Source organism: Acanthaster planci, linkage group LG11 (genome assembly GCF_054643075.1).
Source record: "Acanthaster planci isolate LZ-2023a linkage group LG11, COTS_SCS, whole genome shotgun sequence".
In the NCBI taxonomy this organism is placed as follows: domain Eukaryota; kingdom Metazoa; phylum Echinodermata; class Asteroidea; order Valvatida; family Acanthasteridae; genus Acanthaster; species Acanthaster planci.
Genome location: NC_141787.1, coordinates 8,226,580 through 8,237,339, shown reverse-complemented (window position 1 = coordinate 8,237,339; position 10,760 = coordinate 8,226,580). Strand labels below are relative to the sequence as shown.

General features: G+C 41.2%; 1 protein-coding gene across 4 annotated transcripts in view; it reads right to left on the bottom strand.

Moving 5' to 3' along the window:
* LOC110986885 (prokineticin receptor 2-like) overlaps positions 1 to 10,760 on the bottom strand; it is a 95,904-nt gene that overhangs the window by 4,982 nt on the left and 80,162 nt on the right. For 2 of the 4 annotated variants that reach the window (XM_022249160.2, XM_022249157.2), the window contains exons 2-3: positions 4,970 to 5,271; positions 2,155 to 3,436 (exon numbers count right to left, since the gene is read on the bottom strand). In XM_022249160.2, coding sequence (XP_022104852.1) covers positions 2,155 to 2,645 — 491 coding nt within the window. In that variant the 5' untranslated portion in view covers positions 2,646 to 3,436; positions 4,970 to 5,271. Of the gene's footprint in view, positions 1 to 2,154; positions 3,437 to 4,969; positions 5,272 to 5,600; positions 5,797 to 8,279; positions 8,523 to 10,760 lie in introns of those variants that run through there. The other 2 variants (XM_087143132.1, XM_022249159.2) reach the window with 2 other exon arrangements.

Genomic DNA, 10,760 nt, shown 5'->3' with positions numbered 1-10,760 from the left:
GATATGTCACGCGGCAGTAAGCAGTCAACAAACTAGCCACTATCTAACAAGGTCCGAAGTAAGTTGACCGATTAATCTACTCAAGTTTGTACACATTCTCAACCGACCGATGTGTACTTGAGACATCATCCTACAACGACAAGGAATGGTACATGCAGCAAAAAGACCATATCTCACACGTATAGGCTCCAGAACTGATTGGTATTACCCTTTTGCGCCTGCACCTCCAGTGATAAGAGTTTTGAAGGCACAGACACTCAGCGCAGATCTCGGATTTAAAGTGGATATGGATTACAAAAAAATAAGCTTCAAGCCTTTCGGCCCTGTGACTTGCAAAGACTTAATAGCGATGTATAAATGCATGAAGTACGTTCACAACTATACTTCTCTTTCAAACCAAATCTGGTTAAAGGTAAAAACTGACTTTCATCCCAGAAACTTGGATATACGACACAGTTATTGACGGGAAACTTATTTTGAATTGTAATTCTAGCATTTTCTAAAGACTGAAGGATGGAGGTGTACTTGTACTTCATCGTTTTTAAAGCTTGTGTGGATTTTATTGATAGACCATATCTATTTACTGCACAGTGTTAACTCCTATCGACACTTCTAGCATTTATTACTTGATTATGAGAATACACTGTTTCTTTGTTCTTCGTATTAATGTGATCTTAATTGATTTCTTTGTTGCATTTTAGAAAAATCTGGCTTTTTAGTAATATATACATTCTCCTACAGCTTGGAGAATATTGGTTCGTGATAAAAAACAAACAAACAAACAAACAAACAAACAAACAACCCAACACCCCAACAAACAAACAAACAAACAAACAAACAAACAAACAAACAAACAAACAAACAAACAAACAAACAAACAAACAAACAAACAAACGAAAAAAAAACAAAAATGAAAACTAATTAAAATACTCAAAACTCAGTTGTTTTATAATGTACGCAATTTTTTTTTCACAAAAATGAATTGTTTGGGAGCTTTGTTGGCTACTTCAATACCACACACAACTCTAGTACATTTTTTTTAACATGGCCGAGGGTGCATTTCTCCCAAGATGACCAACATTAATTTTGTTCCAATATCACAAACTGAATTGGGGTTTTGAGGTCGTCATCCGTCAACTGTTGCCCGTAGGCAACTAGTTTTGGCACAAGATCGGTCTCGGATTGTATGGGTCTTGGAAGCCAAGGGCCAGCTTGCGCTATGCAAGAAATTAAATTATGTAGGTCTTGCTGGTTCAAGACCTTTAATTATTTTTCCATTATTTGATAAGTTTTGTTTGGAATGCTTTAGTTGAAAATCAGTGCAGACCTTAACAACCCAATTCTCAAAGGCATTTGGAAGGGCGGGAAATATCATGCGTATTCCAAATACCTGAAAAATTCAACCTAATACAGGACAAACTGGTAGGTTTAAAGCAAAAACTGATGTCATTCTGCTGGCCTACTTTTGCTTTTTTTGTCCTGGACTGCACCATAAAGCAGTGTCTACCACTACTGGCACAGATTCAGCCTTAGAGAGTAAATTTTGTACTGGCTTTCCGAGAAAAGGTTATTTCCATTTTCAGTATGTGCCTGCACGCAAGTCATGTACTTGACAGAAAAATACGGAGACGATAGCCAATCGCTACCTTACTCATATTTTGTCCAAGTATCAATTAACTGTCTGCACATACTGGAAATGCCAAGGTTAGTCAAATTTTACTCGAACTCATCAACGATACCTGCCAATTGTCAGAAGACCTCTGCTCAATACATTTGTGTTCATAAAATTTCTTTAACGGGAAACTTTCCAATATTTTAAAACACCAGGAATGAAGTGTGTGCACACACCGCCAGCAGAAATCACAGAGTCAGAAGTGGATCCGTTCGCTATAGCAACTCAAACATGCCTAATGCATTCCTTTGTCACCCACGCATTTGTCCTGTTTTTTCTTCTTCTTAAACTATTCCATGTGATGTCTCGTAATTTGAACTGTGATTAGCTGGGGGTATTCGACATCTTTGATAACAATATGTGTCAGTGTAGGCTTATCCTAGATGGTTTCCAAATTGGAAGTTGCATAGTGTGCAACAGGATGGATTACCGTCAAAAGTAGAAACCTTTTTGGAGGTCTAATGTAAAGAGTAATAACTTACCTATCAATAGCGATCGCCAGAAGTGAGTTGGTCGAAACATACAGTGAAGTGAACTTCAGGTAGTTGGTTATGACACACATGGCGGTACCAAACGGCCAATGTTGGTAGAGATGTTGATAGAAGCTCAGAGGGGCGCAGATGACAGCCACCAAGAAATCAGACAGGGCTAAGTTACCAATCAACAAATTGGTGGTCGTGCGCATGCGCCTGAAGCGGTAGATGACGTAACAGAGAAGCAAGTTCCCGATGCCGCAGACGCTCATCATGAGGGCGTAACTTGAGCACAAGACGATCTTGGCCGCAATGTGGACATGTGGGAAGGAAATCGCTGGGGTGTTTCCATCGTTAATATAATAATAGGGATCAATTTCTTTACTCGGGATGCTATTGCCATCACCGTCCGCCGTCGTAGACTGGTTCCCAAACTGAGACCATGTGCTGTTGCCCATGACCGCGGCTTGGTCCAGAACCTCGGGAGGCTCGAACACCATGGTTAGAACGTACCAGTTCTGTTACTGACAAAATCCTGAATGAACTCTGGGTTTAGTTGATCACGTCTTTATAGCAAAATCCCGCGAGACACAGCGACGGCATTGTTTCCACTTATAAACTCACCCACTTTTATTTATGTCGTAAGTGGACTGCAGTCAAGCAGGTGTTAACCAATAACAAATTGATCTCATTTTGACCAGCGGCTTTGGAAAGTGCGCCCCCGTCTCCTTTCAACATCTAGTCCAGACACCGTTGATTCATGAACCGGCCACTTCAACACACGGCCAGTGTTGCTTTTGTCTTCAAAACCTTAGAGCCCGCCCCGAGAGACACAGATGTGCACAGATGTGAGGCTCTCCTCGCTTACGAACCCCGGGGCTTGAACTCTTCGACGCGACTCCCATCAAAACTGCGGCAGGTTCTTCACCAACGGCCGAAATTGGCTGTGTTCAGTAGCTGGGAGGACAAGAATGAAACAGAATCGCTCGCAAAGATTGTGTGATAAGGTGAAGTGCTCCGGTGATGCCAACGGGAGGAAATCGACGGGTATCAGTTCTGATTTAACTTTAACCAGCCGACTTAGTGATGTCGTCAAGTAAGCAACAAGTGTTTTTCCTTTTAGATCTCAGACTCCCCCGACAGTGTTTCAAGGCTTACTTTGAAGTCTCCAATTAAAGGCCGAATTGCTGCACCATTGCGCTTTAACCGGACTAAAACGCAACAGGAACACTGTTCCGCATTAAAAATGATACAGGGTCCACTGTCGTCTTTTTCGACACGAAGGCGGTGACTGCAAAAAGGAACGAATAAAACAAGACAAGTGAATAATTTGTTAGGCCTGTACAATCCTGTCAAGGGGAAGGGTCGGAGAATCCGTACTGTCTTCGGGTACAAGGGCCCTTACGTGTGAACTAGACTAAGCGCGAGCGTTGGACACGTGCTTTGGTTCAGCAAGTGACCTCCTTGCGAGGGGGAAGCTTGGACAAGTGTCGTATCAAGCCAAGCACACTGTTCAAAGGCGTGTGGTAGAGAATATACTGGTGTGCATTTTAACCGGACGCGTCATGGAATGCTTATCATCGACCAGTGCAGTCGTCCAAGCCATGCGTTGATACTTGACCAGGACATTAACTCAAAGACAGGATATTTTTTTGGTCATTTCAATGAGGTTTTTACAAAAAGTACTGTCAGTGTTGGGGATCAGTGTTAGGCAAAGTTACTTGCATGTAGCAAATGTAAAGACGAAAAACAAAAAAAACAACGTTATTCTCTATTAGAGTTAAACACTGTCTTTATTTCTTAAATTTGTCACTGAGTTGTAGAGTATTTTCGGAGTCGTTGTTCCATTCCCTCCCATAAAACATGATGTGCCCGATATAGTGTCTTATACGATAGGAACACAGATGTTTGTCAATGCAGGGTATTGTGAACAAAATTAACCATACAGACTGTTGAACTTTAAACAGCTAGATTTATTTCATATACTTTTAACTAAACAAAATGCAATGGTGGTGAAACAAAATGTCAGATCATCCTAAAACACTGCACTGAATGATGTTTGTTTGTATTAAAAGTATCAATCACACTCTTAAGCAGGAGTCGGTAAGTCCTTTGAATGCAACCAAAATACTAAATTGGTAACACGAACACATGTAACAAGCATCGTTCTGATTAGCTGAACAAACACAATAAGTACCTGTCAAATTTTAGGTGCAGTGGGCCTACTAGGTCATTAGTATGACAACGTCAAAGCAGGTTCCCGGAAACAACTTATGATCTCTTGCACCAAACACAGCATCTCGCTGCATATTGAGGCTTGTTCTAGACCTTTGTGGGCTGCTTCAACTAGACCGCCACGAGTGTTTCACCTTAATGGACTCGCTGAGTAAACAGTTGTGCCAAGAGCAAGGGCTCCGCTTCGTATAGGGACACATCTACGTTTCAAATCCTCGACATGACAAGCATCACCAGAGCCCTAGGAGGGCATATTGTCTGCGACTTTCCCTTACTACTCACCTGATCTATCTCCGGAAGAGGGCAACGAAGGAGAGCTCCCAGAGAAAATGTGACCGCTCGGAAAACGCAAACACGACAGCCCCGTTAATAGCACACTATTTATTACTCATCCGTTGATCTTGGCTAAATTAATATCCAAAGGGTGTCGAGGAAAGCGTTACTGACACAGCAATTCATGATCAGTGGGTACGGGCGCTCATTGCAGGCATGTCTCGCAAGTTTTAATAATTTCCTGTGTGTATACGCCAGGGGCCGGGATACCTACTACAGATACAACCTATTGACGTTTCGATCGACGAACTCTTACCTTGTGCAGGCAGATCGTCCGTCACTCCGTCAGTGGCTTGCTCGGCGCAATGTAGGGTGACACTTTATCGGTATAAGGCTGATTCATTCCATCAGTCGACCCAGACGGGTGGAGTGATAGGCACCGGTCAGCAGGACAGCAGGTGGAACGAGGGCGGAGGAATCTCCTCCGATGAAAACGATGAAGTGTCTCTACCCAGGTGCCCTCCCTGCAATGGTAATCATGAAAGCGGGAGCGATCTCCGTTTCGTCTTGGTTAGCCGTATGAAGGAACTTAGAGACTAGTCAGCAAAATGGTCAAACCTGAGAGTGAGGAAAAAATTGCAAGGAAAGACTGGTTGTCACATACTGAAACAAATAAGAATATTTATAATCTTTTTTCAATTATGATAAAGGTGCTAAAGAAGATGGCCAACGGGGTCCTTATGCTGTGACGAGCCGCCACAGACCGACAACTATTATTTTTTATGCGCGTCATAATTCAGTTAAGCATTTGAGATCAAGGCAGTACTTAGAGGATTAGGGTAGCCCAGGTGGACTCCCTGACCGTACTACGTTATGAAAGGATTCCATGACATGAAGGGTCGAAAACGGGCGAAAAATTTTGTAACTAAAAATTTCAACACTTCTACCCTAAGAAGCCAATTTCACGCCTTTCAATCCTACGCGTCCTCATTTCCACAGCTGATGGGTTTTGAAATTCGAAACATCACCACAACAGACAGAAACAGGAAAATAAACTCAGACGTGACGTTAATTCTTGTCATTGCTGTGTAGGCCTACTATTTTCAACCGTTCTCCGTTGATGCAGTTCGCACAGTGTGCGCGCACAACTATTCGGTGCCCGAGATTCCAAGCTGCGAACACGCACACGCACGCGCAATGTGGTTCTCAGCCCCGAGTGCATGCATCATCGTGGCGTGCGTACGTGACGTGACGGTAGGCCTATTATGCAAGCTTACACTTCAGGGACACTGAAGTTTAGGATTTGAAAAAAATCCTGGTCATTTTTGCAATATTTACTTTGCAAGCCTTTTATAATGTGTCAACAGTTGGACTTTGCAAAAGACAGACCAATGGTGTCCCCAAAATTCCATGAAAACTCCAGGCACCACCCAGCAAGGCTTGAGCAAATTTTGAGTTGTACCGTTTGGAAAATGAAACTTTCTAAATTTTTGACGGTGGGAGATTTTTTTCTTTTTCTTTCTTTTTTAATTAAATATAGCAGGCACAGATAAGTATGATTTATGTATATAACAAATATAAAAAGACTTCTGTGACATGACAGTCAATAACAGCGATTAACTACCATGATCCCTTGGTCCTTAATTTAAAAACGAAAAATCACATACGTGTACACTGTATTTCAGATTAATCGCCTTTTCTGAAATGACAAATTTTTAAGGGATCCACTGTCCGATAACCAGACAGAGCTCCAGCCTGACCATAAACTTCAGCCTCATCAAACAATTCAATGAATTTTAAGACAAAGATGTTCCCATTCACTGAAAAACGTTGATAAAAATATCGGAAGGCAATTGCTGAGGATTTCAAATAATACTACACGTGAAAGTTTCCAACTGCTTGATAATTGATGTGAGGCAAATTGAAGTAGGCTTACGAGAGACTCATGGTCTTAAGAGAAAATTTCCGACTCCCCCCTCCCCGAAAAAACAAGTATGCCACAGACCAACTCGCTTGGCAATTTTTAAAAGTCAACATAGTTTAGCTATCTGCAATTACACATTCAGTCATGCTTAAAATATTTTTGATCAAGAGTAAAAAGGGCGATCAACATCACAATTTGTGCGTGATCACTGCTCACCACACGTGCGCTAGCACGTATTCTCGACCTTGCGTGTTAATCATGATCATCACGCCCGCAATCTAATCCTTTTTATACCTCATTTATCAAGATATTACTGTTTCATTTTAATAGAAATCAAATCTCTATAATATTGTGTTATTTATGCATCTTCAATCAATAAAAATCTACCAACAAATTATATACACTTCAAAGAGATATTGTTGATGAATTCCCTTACAAGCACCCTGCATATTATAAACCGGACACGCTGACCAAGGTTAGTTATCCTTATAAAATAGCAGGTTGTTTCGCAAATTTATGTTTATAAACCCAAATACTAAGCAACATGTTAGGGGTAACAATGAGGGTTATCAAATTGGTCAGTCTCAGTGAAGTTCCCGATCCGACAAAAAAGGAAATGTATTTTTTATCGACAGGTGGGTTAATTATTTTTTGAAGCCGGGTACCAGTCATGGCACCTGTGTAGCAGGCAGGGCATGCGTGCAACAGACCTTCCCCGGAACTCGTGCACGCGTAGTGCGTGCACGCAGCTCGGATTCCTGTATGCGCCTGCACTTTGCACTTTGAGAACGGATGAATTACGTCTAAAACCGTGAACAACAGTAACGTTGTCTCTCACTTATTTTCTTCGATTTTGCTGTCTGTGGTTTGTTCTGAAATTCCTGAACCCCCAGATGGATAGATAAGGTCATGAAGAACATGTAAAAATGAAATTATTTTCTTCAACAAGGTACATCGTGAACAAATTAGAACCAGTTTTTGGACGTGTTGTACAAGTCTTAGAACCTAGACGTCGGTCCTAATGTAATGAAGACTGGCATCCAACCTAGACTAGGGTTAAGGTTAAGAAGGCATGTTAGAAAATACCCAAAACTCCTCCTAGAAAGTGGCAAAGTGACGGCGGGGGTATGATGCATCCTACACTCATTTTTAAAACGCATACAAATAAAATAAAAACACAAAAAGAAGGTTCAGAGTTATGTCCATATTTGAATTGGAGAACAAAAGTATAATGGAACATATTTACAATACACGGGAAGGTCAGACAAGAAACCGAAGCCTGTACTTGGTTCCTCCTGCAAAGACATTGTATGTAGTTGATGTGATTTAGGATTAAAGAAATATTAATGATACAGAATGGATATTAATTATTAACACACAAATTCATGATCTGATAAGGTTAATAAATAATAAACTACCGTTTACTCCATGCAGTGAAATCCTGTATGCAGTTCCATGTTTAATTTAAGTATTTGCGCCGTCATGGCAAAAACGAATAACTATTGAGGAGACACCATACCAACTCATGAGAAGTCCCAGCCATGCCAATGCCCGCAATACACGAGAGCTATACATGTATATATGCTGAGTTCAACGTCATTCATGGCCGTTTGCTCAGCACGTTACTCAGTTTGTCTGTTCAAGTTTTGCGTCCTTTTTGCTTCGCGAGGAAAACACTACTTATTGGTTTATGGAAACTCACCGCCTTGAGCAGGTAACCTGAGCTACATGTTGAGGAAAAACAATACCAGCAAATGAAAGCAGACATTCTGTTCACGTGGTTTCAAGATGGCGGCCCTCGGCACAAAATGTCAGCAACGTTTTCAGGGACTCTGTTTTGGCGGATAAGCTCGTTGATTTATGGCTGGATATTTCCTAATTTTGAAATAAGGTGTAGCCGACAAAGACGAATCAACCAATCTTTTGTCATCCGCAGAGCTATGGGCTCACAGGAACTGCAGTCGCTGTCACTTGAAATTCCCCGAAACCATGGTGTGACACAGAGCGTTGAGAATTGGCCCAGAAACGACACAGGTATCCTCCTGCACATGCAACTGAACGCACTTTGCTTCACAAGGTCACATTTAGGTACTCAGGCATAAAAACACTGGTACTGCACAAAGTATTCTTTTGCCCCAAACCAGCAGTCCGCACTTGTAATTATATGGCCGATAAATTCCGCTTATTAGCTTTAATATAAGTTCAAGTGAATAATTAATTCAGAGCGATCGTTTACAATGCATACAATGCCACATTTCAGGGACAAGTGGATTTTTATTGTTGGCAATAAGGTAATGGTAATATTAAAATTATTCATCTCTCAGAAACTCATTTCCATAAAAGTACCGGAACCTCAGACTAAAAATCCAGCTAGCTGCTTGTAGTCTTGAGTGATATTAATTTCAAGCGCAATAAAATGAACAAATTCAAGGATAAGGAAAGGAAACTCCGCTACATAACTCTTAGATTTAGATTTTTTTACATTCAAGTCAATTTCATCTCTTGATACTTCGTCTTTCGTCTCGAGTGCTAAATAACTTTAGCTCTTTTAATGCTGGAGAACATCAACTTTAAAAAAAACCCACGCACTCCATTTTGACATAAGGTAAATTTTAAAACTGGCTCGAGACGTGAAATGAAATAGGATTGCCATGGTCCCCCAAAGAGCCTTGATGGTCTGCTTTTGTGACTGTACTGGTGACAGTGTGAGTGTAGGACTTAGGCCTATTTGCCACTGTCAAATTTACAACAGCCATGGTAAAAAGTTGATAATTTTGTTTTATAAAGACTCATAAGTGGTATTTACGCGAAATAGATATCGTTCAGACAGGAAGCGGCCTTTGTTGTTTTCAACTCAAAGACGTGATTCTGCTGCCATGGCAACCAACTCCATATTGTTAAATGTTGATCAATGCGTCATGAGTGAATTGCGGTACTATCCGTTAATGGGATTTGTTAAAAGAACTGAAGATTTACGACTAAACACGCAAAGCGAATGACGTCATGATGCTGAACGTGTAGCGGTAGGTCTTCTGGGACCGATGGCCCAAGCCAAGTTCTTCTATCTTCACATATGCCTGTTAAAAAGATTACCTGAGCCATACTCAAAAGTACGCAGTACCTTTAATTACCGCTCCCCGGACCAATGTAATGACTTGTTATTATTTCCTGGCAAGTCTTTGTTTGTGGGTGTTACGTGGCAAAAATTACTTCCTGTTCCAAGAGTGCATTCCCGCTAAAACGGACAACAACCGATGGCTGGATTTTGACGCAATTGCCCTACGTAACATGTTGATTAGATCGCTCGCCTTACTATGTACACCATGATGCGTCGAATTGCCACAAAACACCGACGTTGGAAAGAGGAGTATTCCAGTAGTCAGACATTCTTAAAATGCTACAGTATGAATTGTCTTTGGAACGTTTAAAATCTGGAAGTAAAACACACCACTGCTTTTCGTCATTACAAAAACCACGAGCAATTCTTCAACAAACCTTGAGCAGCATAAGAAGGCATTTGATATTTTTGAGGAGGTACTCATGAAGTTAATGCCGAGTTTTGGAGGCAGCAGCCTCAAATGTCACTGCACTCATTTTGTATGATCAATAAAAAAATTACAGTTGATACCTCTGAGGCAGAGACATCGGGTGTAAAACCTAGAACCGTGACTTTTTCACCAACGACTAGGAGCCGGAGCACGGCTATATTACAAATCTCATAAGCTTGGGAGTGAGCAAGTGGTAAATGTATAAATAACTGATTTTACCGATTTAATTTCGTTTGAGTAATCAGTCTGAGGTACAAAATGAAAACCAAGGTATGTCTGACACCTGAAGGCTGGTTTATCCAGTCATCATTAGTGAAAACACCGGAAAGAGTGAGCTACATATTCGGCATTTTTAAGGAACCCTCAGAAAAAAAGGTTTAGTGTTTTTACTAATGACTCCTTCATGTATTTTGTAATAAAAAGGTAGGGTTACATGCAGCAGACACGTCCGACTTTGGTCGTTGTTACTCGGCGCTAGCATAGTGAATGTAACAAACATTCATACGGCACAGCCCTGTAGGACTGGCACTGCGGGTGACCTGCAGTGTCGTATATTTGTACCGGGAACTGGTGGGGTGGGAATTGTGGAGGGTTGACTTGTTTAGCTATGGAAATTTGAAAAACGAAGGAGGGAG